The sequence below is a fragment of the Zeus faber genome (genome assembly GCF_960531495.2).
Source record: "Zeus faber genome assembly, chromosome: 5".
NCBI classification, from domain to species: Eukaryota; Metazoa; Chordata; class Actinopteri; order Zeiformes; family Zeidae; genus Zeus; species Zeus faber.
In genome coordinates, this window is record NC_137192.1 from 28,670,519 (window position 1) to 28,684,276 (window position 13,758).

Below are 13,758 nucleotides of genomic sequence, written 5' to 3' on the forward strand. Positions count from 1 at the left end.
TCACAAAGTGGCCTGCTCCTGAAACTAATGAAATCGCAACAGTTTTTCACAAGTTTCTGCCCCAAATTTAGATCGGTATTGATTAGACTCGATCAAACGTCCTGAAACGTCCTGGTTCTAACAAGACCGCAACCATGTCTCTGCGTACTGCTGTTGTCATGTTTCAGATACTTTTAGCCCCCAAAACGACAAGAATACAAATAAAGAAAGGCTGAGCAATAGAGCTGGATCCCTAAATATAGCTGCAGGCAGCAATACACAGTCTAGTTTAGTCGTGTTTGGTACATATCACAGTTTCCCGGGTTCTCTGAAAGGCGATGCGATTTTCCAATTTTATTTGAAATAGAGCTGCACTCAGTGACGGACAGCCGACCGTTTGGTGCCGTGTCGGGCAATGACGAGGTAGTGACGGGAGCGTGACGTTTGATGCTGCGTGGGGCAACAATTACGCGGTGACTTGGCGACGGCTTTCTGTGATTATTTATACTTTTCTGGGTCCCAGTTTTCAGTGGACTCCCTAGAGTTTATATATCGCAACTTCCTCGAATCCCGCAAAGTAAGGAGGGACACAACGCTGGATCTAACACCAGGTTAGATGCGAACAGAATGCCTTCATTTACAAAAAGCGCAAAAGAGAGAAAATATCAACCGAAAAGCCCCACCGACGTCAAGCAGGTAAGACCACACACACACACAGAGTTTGCAACCACTACAGAGCCAAGGAGTCTACACCACGTAGCTCGCACGGCGCAAATGGCCGTTCGTAGCCACAGCCTGCACATATAGAAGGAATTGGACGATGACGTCACAAAGCGTCTTACGCCACAAACTCATCTCGCGCCACCGCAAGTTTTGGAACCCTGGAACCCCGTCGGCACGTTCGGCTACTTCCTTTGAATTTCCTCCGTTTTTTACTGATTCCCGCTCCGAATGTGGATTGATACGGATGAAACTTGAACCACGAGATGTCTATGACGTCCCGGTTCTAACGAGACCACAGCCGCGTCCGTAGCTAGTTACACACTTTAAGTAATAATAATAGAAATCCGAACATTAACAAGGGGGTCCCTGATAATAATAATAATAATAATAATAATAATAATAATAAATATAGCTGCATGGCAGCCATGGACCAGGTTCCACTCAATGACAAGGAATATAGGAAAGAAGCGGCATCATGCACTGTATGTCCAGCGACACATTCTAACCCTCGCTCCTCTAGATCCATCTAGATGCGGCAATGAGCCTCAGTCACTTGGACTGAAAGTGTTTATGATGGTGGTCACTGCGGGCCAGAGGTGTTCTGTTCCGTGCCCCAGCGGTTGTTTGGGTCGGGCAGCGCGGCAACATGGACGATGCCGCGCCTCGGAACTTGTTCCATGTGGACGGCACAAAAAGCCTGCCCTTGAAGGTAGAGTCCGCAATGCGGGTCAATTTCAGACCAATCCCCTTTCTCAAACTAAGTTCACGGGTTTCCCGTGGGACCTGCCCTGCACATTCTGTGTCATCTGGATTTTACGGTTGAGAAGATTAAAAAAAGTAATAATAAAATAACGTCAAAATGGCGGAGAATAATGATATCCTTATAGGTGGGACCTTATGGGTCCCAGTTGCAAAAGTGTTCAGAATGTCCAGCTACGTGTCTGCATGAAGTTTAACTTTGCTGGGAAGAGCGTGGTGGCGGCAATGAGCCTTCGACTTGGAATACATCTTATAGCGCCCCCTACGGGACGATCGGTGCCATTGTTTGTGTCCGGTCAACGCGGGGCCCGGAGGAGAGAAAAAAAGTTACCCATGCCTGGGTGAGTTATTGGACAAAATACAGGAGGAAAATAAAATATAATCTGAGGAATTCCAGCAATCACGACAGGTTTCCCTGCCTCGCAGTGGAGGCCTGAGATGAATTTCTAGAAAGCCGCCTCGGCGCTCCTCTCCCGGTTAACATGGCGGTGCAGCCAGGGTGTGGCGCCCGCCGCTAGGTGTCATCTGGTCCCCGGGTGACGGTGCCGCTGAAGGGCTGGGAAGCGGCCGGAGGCTCCAGATGGGGGGCGGGCCGCGGCTCTCCGGCTGATCTTCACACTCCTCCGCCAGGGGAGGAACTTGTAAACTTCCCGGGCTCGGTCCGCGGTGCTTCTTCTCCGGCTAGCACGGCGCGCGACACGCCGCACGGCACTTCCGGCTCCATGGATGATTTAGGTCAGTACACGAACTCGTTTTTCCCGGCGCTGGCTCCGACGGCGACTTGCGTGCGTCTGTGTCAGCCCCCGACGGACCGGTGGGTTGATTAGCTCCGCGTAAATGAGGAGGCGACCGGGACGCAGCCACAACGTGGGCAGGCCCCGCGTGTTAGAGGAAACACGGGGCTCGTTTGAACGTTGAGGCAGGTTCGACACCGACGTGAATGCGGGAGAAAGCGGCGCTCCGGGGGCGGGGGCGGGGGGTTGTTCGTGTCCATTTGTTGCCTCCGCATAGAAGCATAGAGCGCGTTGCGTGTTTGTTCTATATCCGTGGGAATAACGATCGCGATCCCTGATCTTCTTTGGTGGGGAAAGTCATTCCCTCAAAAAAAAAAAAAAAAAACCCAAAAAACAAGGTGAAACGGACCTCCGGTGGTCGCGGGAAACGGTTCCCATACGGCGTCGCCTCCCACTACAGCCGCGACGCCCCGGCAGAGCGGTGCGTGCGGGGGACCCGGTGACAGCACGGCGTGGGTTGCCCGGGGGTTGCGGTGTTGACACGGTGTCTAGACCTCCGCGTTGCGACATCCACCGTTTTTGTTCCAGTTCCCTAAAGTCAGGCCTGGTTATGAGACCTCAGCCCCAGCAGCGGAAGGACTGTTGGGTGGAGAAACGGTGCTCGGGGTGGGGCTGTGGTGGAGTTTGTGCACAGAAGACTAATTAAAAGTACAGCGACGGTGTCACTTACTTGAAATATGTTTTTTGTTTGTTTTTTTTTCAATGATCAAAACTCATGAGAAGGCATTGATAAATATGTGTCTATATTTAAAATTATAGATTTTCCCCCTTTCCCCCGAGACCATAATTTAAACTACCATAATAAACTACCATAATAAACTACCAAAACGCTCCATATCGTCAATGATCAAACCATCAAGGGCATCAGTAAATATGATGTCAATTTAATGACTAGGATCGCTGAACTAAAGTGGGACATGTTCTCACATTTCATCGCTCGTCCTGCATTAGGGGATGGATGTTAAACGTGTTATCACAAGTGGAGCTGTTTGTCTGACGTGCCTGGTTTGGTGCCGGCCCCGTCTCTGACTCTTTAAAAATGTAATGTGTGAACAGGTGCAGGCATGGGTTTCCCCAATACGGCGACGTCAAGCTTAAGAACTCCAAATCTCTTTCCCCCTGTGGCACCAAAAGACCCAGAACCCTGTTCCTTGCGCCAAAATCTTGGTCGTGGGACCTCTAAGGAATATTTGTTATTCTATATCCGGTCAATATTTAGGGACGCGGTCTCGCCTTACACAGGGCCGGAGGGGTTCCCTTAAAGCGGCTCCCTAAAAAAAGGCTGTTACACAACCCAGCGTAATTACCGTGTCACAGGGTTGTAAATTTTGTCATGATATTGAAATAGGCCTGAAAGGGTGGGACACACACACACACACACACACGCACACACACACACACACACACGTTGGGTCGTACTCACTGTAATGTTTTTTTTTTGTGTTTTCCACATCAGTGCTGTTGCCAGGGGGAGGGCAGACGTTTGCTGCTCATCCTTGGCCTGGTTAGAAATGTCAAAGTGAGACAGGGAAAGGTAGATGAAATGGAATTTTTTTTTTAGGAGGATTCAAAAGCAGCTCAGGGTTTTGGTGGATGTGTGGTTGGGGGGCTCATCCAGTGCCAGAGAGCACTGGGAGTCTGTTCACATCAGGTCCAGGGAGGTGAAGGAGGCCTTCGTGTATTTTTAGTGGGCTGCCAGCTTCTGGGTCCTGGTGTGCTGAGCCAGCAGCACCTGGGAAGCGCTAATCAACAACATCTCTCTCTCTCTCTCTCTCTCTCTCTCTCGTGCGCGCACACACTCATTCCTCTATTTCTAACCTCACACGTTGCCCGACAGATGTGTTGACTGACGTGCCGGCGACGGAGGGATGAGCGAATCTAAAATTGCCGGGCAGGGCAGGGTGGCTCACCCCTAAAAGAGCACCCCCACACACACACATACACACCCCAACCCCCCGGCCAGAGCACGTGTCATGGCCGACCGACACCTTTCCCGAGTCGATCGGAGCCTCCTCCTCCCGAGTCGAGGCTTCCTATGGCGCCGAGTCAGGGCGGTTTAGGGTCCACACCCGGGCCAGGGCCAAACCTTCACCCTCAGCCTCCCCAGTTCCCTTCCATTCCCGTGGTGGACCTCGTAGGAAGCTGGAAGCCGCCGTCTGTCGACAATCGAAAGCCGCCCGGGTGCGAGCGGCGGAGCAGCCCCTGGGGAGGCTCGGGCGCCGGCCACAGGGTAATCCTCTCGTGCGACGCAATACGTCTCTCGAGAGCGGGGGTTTACGTAGAAGGCTGCGAAACGGCCCTGTCTGAGTTCCACCTGCTTCTGCTGCTGTGAAGTAAAGTTGCTCTGACCCCTCCTCCCCCCTCCTCTATCCCTCCCCCGTTCGGCAGCACCGGGCCTGCACCAACAAGACATGAATGTCAAACAGCCTTTTCTCTCAATCCGCCCCTCGGTCGATCTTCCCGTGCACCTCTCGGTATTTCTTCCACTCCGTCAGGATTTACTGTGTGTATATATACTGTATGTTCTTTTTTGGTCTCTCTCTCTCTCTCTCTCTCCCTCTCTCGCTCCATCTCTCTTCTTCCTCTCCGAGCTGCGGCGTTCCGGTGTCAGTTTAGCGGCATCATCTGAAGCGCTTTCCCCGGAGCCTTGTCAGCGCCGCGGCTAAGGAGCGGGCGTTCTGAAGTTGTCAGACGCCGCGTCCTCGCAAAGGTAGCTCTGAGCAAGGTCTGACGGGAAAGGTGGCGTTTCGACTTGATGGCTGCTTCCGTGCGTTTCGTCTAAATATAGGCCCCGCCGCACGCAGAGGACGTGAAGTGTGTTCATGCTTTTGTTCGCGAAAGATCAACCCCGTGGCGGGGACGGCGTTCTGAGGCTGACTTGGCTCCCCGTCGGGGATGGGGGAGTGGCGGGAAGACATGGTCGCTTCAAGGGACACTAGCCTGGAGAATGATTAGTCCCTGTCTCTCTCTTTCTCTCTCTCTGTCTCTCTCCCCCCCCCTCTCTGTCTTACCCCTTTCTCTCTCTTTAGTTACAGCTGTAATTCTGATTCACCTAGGGATGCATTTACTGATGTCTTCGGGGCCTCTTTTTCTTGCCTTCTTCAAAGATAAGAATGAGTCACTGTCGGCTTCTGTCGTTAAATTTTTTAAAGTGCAAAATGACTAACCGGTTGTCTTTGTTGACAAAATGTGACTGGGTGACAGTCAGTCAGCCCCCCACTACCTGGAAATTCCCGGGTATATTTTTCAGACGGCTTCCTCTTTCAGGGAGCTCTTAGGCCGTTTGAGATTCCCATTCCAGGATAAGTGCACAAACGATGAACGTGGACTCCCCTCCGCCTCCTCCACTGTTCAGTCCCTCTGTGTGTGCGGTGATATGAAGGGGTTGCTTGGCTCCCCGTGGCTCCGGCTTGCAGGCTGCCGGTGTGGGCGGTCAACTCTGCGGCGGAAGCTGACGAAGCAGCCAGGGCTCTGCACTTAGCCAGCAACTTGGCGGCTCCGACGCCACGCAGGAAAGATCTGCTGCAGAGCCTCTTATTGTTCTAGACTTCTTTGCTTTAATGGAAACCTGTGGCCCCCCTGTTTAAGGTTGGGCATCCAGTAAGTAGTCTATTTGAGCAATAACCACTCAATATTAACTGAGAAATCAATGCTTTCCTGCTCAGAGGCTTCCGGGGTCCAAGAGATGAAGCTGAGTTATGCAGCACATACACCTTTAATGTGTAGATACTAAACAAAGACATTCCTGCTTTCTGAAGGGTTCCTTTAAAGCGAGATGAGTGGACATATTCATGCAGTATATGCCCACTCAAAGGCCCACTCGCTCTTTAGAATTTATATATGCATATACTTCATAACAAAACATTTTCACATGCACAGCTTGTGCTTGGTGCATACTATGCAGAAGATGGTCTGAAGTTGGATATTTAATATTCAGATATTCTATATTCGTTTCTGAGTTCAGAAAGTTCATTTATTTAGTTGTTTATTTTTCAATAGCTTCCAAACTGACCATACTCAACACACCATTGTAATTTAAGTAGAAAGCCAATAATGAAAAATATTTGATTTTAGGTGATAAATAATAATCATGTCATTCAAATATTAATTTAGATGATATTATTTAATCTAGCAATGTGTAGATTCATATTGGAACAAGTGTTCACAAATCTACATTTATTGGGGATGTTACAATGGCTCTGTATGGGACTGAACCGATCATTTGGGGATCTCTTTCATAACAAGGTATTTGTTTTGGGTGTATTTCCAGCGCTAGAGCTTCAACCTCCCACCATCCGTCTTGCCTGTCGGTGTGTTGCATTCCCCGCTGAATTCCACAAACTGCTGAGAGATCCGTATCTCAGCCCTCGATTTGACAGTGACGGACTGCGCGGCGCACACCATGCTGCTGATCCCCCTGCCAGGCTCTCTAAAACTGGAGAACAGCAGCGGATAACCGTCCCGTTGTCCTCTTTCCAGAAGTGTTTTAACCAAAAAACCATGAATTGATTGATTGTTCTGAGAAAGTGTCACATCGGCTCCTTGATCCCGTGGGTCGTTCTCTCATTGGTTTTCTTTTTCTTGGAGGATTTGCTTCTGCAGGATTGCTGGACTGCCATAACAAGCCGTGGTCTAATCAGGAGGCTCTGGACGTAGGCCTCTAAAGTTCCGAACAAACCGCTGCTACTGGTGCCGACCCACTGGGAGTAGAACACGGCCAGTAACGACACAATGGAGCCCTTTGATGAAGGCGCGTTTTCGGGGGAGGCGGGGAGAGAGGATTCATGTGGTTGGATGTGCGTTTCTAAATCACAGAGCTGACGGGCTTTAGTTGGACGTACGATCAGAATCTGGCTCATTAAAGCGGATCTTGCAGATAGGTCCGTCTTAAGCCGTCTTAGATTAATGGCACCGGCACTGACGCCTGGTCAGGATTACTCCTCTACACGCTTATAAGGGTAGGGTTTAAAAAAAAATGTGTTGAACACACACATCCTGCTTTCTGGCACTCAAACAGCCCTGATTGTTTTCCAGTGGAGCGATTTGGCTGTGCGGAATGTAGTGCGCTGCGTTCCAGACCTCCTCCCCCTGGTTCCCCTCCCTCCCTCCATCCCTCTCCTCCTCTGTGTTATTTTCCTGCTGCGGGGGGCAGGGGGGGCGACAAAGAGCAGCCTGTCCCTGGTCCTGTGACCCACACAGAGCAGAACCAGAACCAGCCGGGACTCCAGGTCCCAGCGTCTACAGGGTTTTACTGGCTGGACTGACTCTCCTGATGACCTGATCACCACTGACCAACTTTGACGGACAACAGTCATTCCTCTGAAGGGCTGGGTGTTAATGGCCATTAACATCGCTCCTGTAAGAAGGTGGTGCTGCTCCGATTGGCCAAATGCTTGGGAGCAATGGGCTTACGCTGCATGACAATCTGAGGAGAAGGTTTCCTCTGAGTGTGGGCAGGCTTAATTTTCGGATTGGGGCAGTGTAGAGGCAAGTCGTGACTCATGAGTGAAATGTTTGACGGGTGCAGACGGATGCTCCGTAGACGCAGAAGGGCGTTCACAATCTTTGTAGACACTGGATGTGTTTTCGTCCTGGAAACCCACTGGATATGTTGTGTTGACAATTTCTTTCTCTGACAATTCCCTGCACCCTCATTCGAGTCTGGGTACTTCACTCCTTCAGAGAATTGCCATTTTCAGTCACCTTGTAAGTGCTGGGGAGGAAAAAAACAAGTGGTTTGGACAACCGCTGTCACCTATGACTGTCAAAATATGAGGTTAGGGTTTGGCAGAGGAACTGGCTGCGGACACACGACAAGCAGGGTGTCGTGTCTCTTCTCTTTCTTTCTCTCCGTTACACACACACTCACACCGTAGTTTCCCACATGGGTTCTAGCGAGAGGGGATTTATCCTTAATGCACTTCTTAGGGATTATACTTATAATCAAAAACATGTAAGATGCACCTGAAAGCTCAAGCCAGTGCAGTAAACAAAAAAGTCTTCTGGGGAAACCTGGACATGTATTTGCTCTCCTTTGGTGCCTCCTTCAGCCCGCTTTAGAATTCAGCAAACCAGGGTATCTGCACCGAAGAAACTACGGGAATTCCATTTCTACTGAAGGCCAGGGCTTTTGATAGAAATCAAGTCCTCGTAGGTCTTCGGTGGACCTCTGCAAAGGCGTACAGCCTCATAACATCAGGGCTTCTCCGCAACCTTTCATCAGACGCTAGGCTGGCTTGCTTTTTCCATAACCCATTTAGCAAGGTCAGGCAGGATGCAGAACCATGGGCAATCTGATAAGGACGACGACTCTGAGCAACTTCACTAGCAGGGTCCAGAGCAAGGTTGTAATATGCAGTAGCAGGAAACTGTTTGAGTTGGATATATTTACAGTAGTTTCTATATTGCACTTCAAGTCTACCATCGAGGTCAGCGAGTTGTGTCGTACATTCAGGAAAATGCCTTCTACATTTTCACACATGGTGAGCTTACCGGAAATGTAAGTGCTAACATTAAAGACTGTCTCAACTATATATATATATATATTTTTGGCATTTTCTGACCCGGCAGTTTGCTCGACAGTTGGACTGGGATGCCCCTGCACTGGTGCAATTTCAACATCAAAAGCAACACCCAACAAAACGCCTTATCTGTCTATAGCAAAACAATAGGGCTTTGTACAGCCACTGTGAGTGAACAATACTAAATATAGCCCTGTCTAAGCCCGTTGGGTGGTCTTAGGTGCCCAGCTATCCAGTTGACCATGGCGGCCATCCATCATCTACTGTATGTGTCTGCTCCCAGGGGTCAGGGTCACAGAGGTGTATTTATAGTGGGCAGGCATGTTTTGGTGTATCTCTGGTATGTGTAGGCCATGCCCAGTAGAGAGGCACCTGTGTGTTGCTGCACCCCTGCAGTATGAGGTCTTCTTAAACAGCTGGACCTAGTGAGGCACATCAAACGAACGTAGGCGCGGTCCGTCTGGTGCCGTTTTCCTGGGGGGGGGGGGTGCTTGGGCTTGTGGCACGCCGTTTAGCGTGTCCGTCAGGATTTATTTTTTTTCCCCCCATTTTCTTCGGACAGAAATTCATCATTGTTTGTCAGGCTGAGTCAGACCTAAACCCACTCAAACCTTCCAAACTGTCAGTTCCGTTTCCCGGTGCTTTCCCGTTCCCAACTCACTGACCAATCCCACCGGGAGAAGAGGCTGTTTCAAAATGACAGTAGCGCGTTTGGCCGCTTCCAGGGGTTGATCCACAAACAGCGGAGCACCCAGGAAACGTCCTTGCCTCATAAAAAGATCATCTCATCGCACCGTCTCGGGTCTGTTGCCTCGCCTCTTCCCGCTCTTTGTTTTTCCTCATATATGGAATGTTTTCAGGCTCTGGCACGCCAGGAATTCGATTCAGCCTCGTGCACCTTGCTGCCCATCAGATTAGGGGAGGGAGAGGAGGGTAGGAATAAAGTAAGATAAAAAAAGGAGGGTAAAGCGGAGATGTGCAGGTGGCATTTTGCTGTAATTACAAATTTATATTGGATGGCTATTGAATATTATGCGTGGCTTATGGTAATAGGTTTTTTCAGTGGGATGCTCATTTGTTTGTAAATGCGGTGACATTTAGACAGAATAAGCCTCTCTCTCTATCTCTCTCGCCCCCCCCCCCCCTCCCCTCCCCCTCTCGTGCACAACATTGCCCCCTACATGTGAACATATGAAGGATTCGGATTGGCATCACAAGGCACTGTACCATCATGGGTCCAGAGTATTTGTAGTCCTGCCAGTGGCTTGTTTACAGTGTTTGAAGTACTAGCAGCTGTCAGCTTTTTTTTTTTTTTCTTTCCTCCCCCCTCCCTGCGGCTGCAACTGTGTGGAGTGGCTCGCGGCATCGATTCCCTGCGCGCGTGGGTCAGCGGCGATAGCAGCGGCTCAGGAAGCATCTTGTGGGAGCAGGATATCCTGCACAGGCGTAATGAAAGCTGCGGCTCTGAGGAAGTCCAAAGCTAATATGTTGATTACACCGCCCCCACAAAGCCCCCCCAGCGCCCCCCTGGTGTCTCTAAAGTACCTTCCTCATCTAATCTAATCTAAAAGCAAGGTGGGTCTGGAAGCCTCCGACCTTTTACTCTTCAACCAATTTCCTTTTCCCCCGCGAGTCCTTTTTTAATTTTCATCCATTCTGTTTCATCTCTTTCATCATCATTCACATCTTTCCATGCTCTTTTATTGTACTGGTCTCTCTCCCTCTCTCTCTAATGAGCCCCATACGGAGCAGTGTTCATGTAATTAGAATGCACACCATTCTTCTGGGAGGAAGGGAGTGTCCTTAATCTATGTCAACCCATTTTTTTCGCCTCTTGAGGATTTTGCCTGTGCCACACTCTTCACTTCCCCTTTGCTCTCTCTCTCGCTCTCTCTCTCTCTCTGTCTTCCCCCACACTCCCCCTCCTATTTGTCAGTGTGTCATATCAGCCGTCCCCGGTGTGTTTATGTTTAGTGTTGCATTGCACCAGTTGGCACAGAATATAATGGTTAGTGTCTAAAATGCTTTGTTTTGTGTTAAAATAATTCATAAATTTGGCACTGACACATGCACATAAGCCATATTTCGGAATAAAGTACTTGGATCCCATTATAGAATGGGATTTCGGAATTAAGACACATTGGCTGTGATGCTCCTCAGTGGCCCTTGAACTGCACTGGGGCTCAAATATTTCCTCTTAACCTTCTCAGCCAGTGGATCCTTCCAGAGAGAACCCTTTACATGGTAGTTCTAAAAGGTGCAATTTTCCAAACAAAGAGCTTCACGATCCCCTGACTTTTAAAATATGCTTTAAATTAGAAATGATTTATTTAATTTTGTTATTATTATTATTATTTTTTTCATTCATTTATTTATTTATTTATTTATTATTATTATTATTATTATTATTAGGGGTCCACCCCTATTGTTATTGTTTGGCAACCCCTTATTGTTGTTGTTCAGGAAAGAATTCTCAGAATTTTGAAGCCTAAAACTATCTGGAACACCAACTTCGGCACAACACACGAACAAGGTTCATGTCTTGTTTGAACCGCGCTGTCACAAAGACCCCGTGGTCGAATTTCATCCAAATCCATCCACATACGAGCAGATATTACCGAAAAAGCGACCACATTTTGAGCAATTTTAACACAGACGAGCCAGTACATCTGACGCCGAAATATGTCCAACCCGGTTATAACTATTTGGAGGACTTACTTCGGCATAAGCTTCGAACGGTTGCGGTGTCGTTTTAACCGCTATGTCACAAGGATCTCGTGGTTTTAAATTTCATCCAAATCGATCCGCATACGGAGCAGATGTTAGTGAAAAACCAAACAACTTTGACCCCAAATATTCAGTTTGTCTTGGTTAACTGACCTGGTTGCTTCACGTAGTATTCGCGATTGTCGATTCGCAACGACAGACCGGAGGAGCCGGTGAAGCGTTCACTGTAAACTCGGAAAATTGTTGCGTTTCACAGAACTCCGAAAACTGTCGAGACTGAATTATGGTGTTTTTTTGTGCCAGGATCAGACTACACAATATTTTTGCCTTTCACGATGGTCACCATGTGAGATTAGGCCGATCATAGTGTTGTAAAATTTCTTGGTCGGGAGACCGGCAACACTACAAGTATGACCCCGACCAATCATCATTGCGCGAGTTCATACGTCGTCGGGGGGAAGGGCCAAGAAACTGTCAAACAAACATGGCTACAGAAGCTGTGCGTGATGCTGGCGGTCTTATGTTCTGAAAATAAAAATAAAACATATAAAAAGCGATTGTGGACCCGTTCCGGCTGTAGATCCGATCGTTTGGACAATCTGCGTCGGAAACAGATGTACAATCTGAATCGCTTTCGGTTGTCACCTCACCGTCTCCCCCGCCTCCCGGACGGATTCGGTTCCCTCCCCTTCTCTTAGTACGCGCACCAGAGCTCACTCTGTCATCCTATTGGTCAACGTCAAGGAACACGTCGTAGGAGTTGTCGGACTAGGCAGGAAAATACAAAAAAAGCTGACATGCTAGACCTTTCATCGGGGTGGTCACTGATTGTATCACGCTAAAGACACCCGTAAGTATTTCCCGGCGATCATATTCTGGCCCCAAAATTGGGTCAAAATTGGGCTGAACTCATGTTGTCTGATCCAGGCGTTATGGAACCTCGGAAAACTGTAATACATACCTAACATGACTAAACTTGCCCCAGTGTATTGCTGCCTGCAGCTATATTATTTATTATTATTATTATTACATAAAAATTCAGTATGCCAAGAAAGGACGACATGGCATACCATATCCACTGAAATATGCAATGCTGTAATCAATCACAATGTCTCTCTTTGAATAACTTGAGTTTGTACTCCTCAATTTACACTGCGGGAGACTTTGAGCTGTGGAACGTGAATATCGTTCATTCTGGCAGTCAGTGACTAGGTCAGGTTTCCTCATTCAGGGTTTGCAGACTTGTGTTGCTGGTCCATTGTTGTCCAGCGAGGAACTGGAAAGTGTTGTCTTTGCACAGGAGGCCAGAGCAAGTTGGTTTGGCGGAGGATGTCGCCCACTCCTCTCGCCCGACTTAGCACGCTTGGTGTGTGCTTGTTTCAAATATCTCACCTCTGACTCCGTTAGTTGTGAAATTGTTTTGGCTGGACTATGTTGCTTCACTTTAAAAAGGCCCTTCTGTTACCAGACTCGTTTGTGAAATCGTTTGGCATGTCTGTCAAACCCGAATTGAAATGAAAACCGATAGACGGGTTCCTTCATGTCTGATACGAGGCAACAAAACACGTGGGCATGTTTTCCATAGCCCAGAGCACATAACGTGTCTGTTCTGTAGATGTCTTTTAAACAGAGAGCCACAATGAGGTGTTTCACTGGCTGTGCAAAGCTGAAATACACAGTCGTCGTAACTCGGCCACTTTCACACTCTTGACAATTTCAGTAGCAGTTACTCACAATTGGCCGCCAATTTGACAGTGCACATTTATTATGTCGCAAAACCTTGGCAATGGCAACTTCACCCCACTGTTCCCAAACAGCATTGAAAAGTGTGTGTGTGTGTGTGTGTGTGTGTGTGTGTGTGTGTGTGTGTGTGTGTGTGTGTGTGTGTGTGTGTGTGCGTGTGCGTGCGTGCGCTAAGGTGGATGTAAGCCAGGACTCAGCACTGCAGAAATGTAGTGTGTTTGGCCATCACAGGGTTGCTATAATTCATAAATCTGTTCACTGGAAAGAAGCCCAAATGAAGCAAATTATATGCAATATCGTGTTGTTTTGTACCTACTCTGCCATATCGTGTGTGTGTGTGTATGCAATAACTGAATACATTAGCAGTCTTAGTAGGCTTATTAGTGTGATTTTCATGGTGCTCAACTACACCCTCTTCACCCCCAGAACACATAAATACTAAATATATATGTATATGGAAACAACCCTGGGCTCAGGCAGTACCTCCGCTTCATTGCGATTATGAATGCATT

At 48.5% G+C, this 13,758-nt stretch overlaps 1 protein-coding gene across 2 annotated transcripts in view; it reads left to right on the forward strand.

The window, feature by feature from the left end:
• The first annotated feature begins 2,060 nt into the window (after positions 1-2,060).
• LOC307230901 (paxillin-like) overlaps positions 2,061-13,758 on the forward strand; it is a 28,221-nt gene continuing 16,523 nt past the window's right edge. For both annotated transcript variants that reach the window (XM_080001392.1, XM_080001391.1), the window contains exon 1: positions 2,061-2,196. In XM_080001392.1, coding sequence (XP_079857518.1) covers positions 2,184-2,196 — 13 coding nt within the window. In that variant the 5' untranslated portion in view covers positions 2,061-2,183. The remainder of the gene's footprint in view (positions 2,197-13,758) is intronic.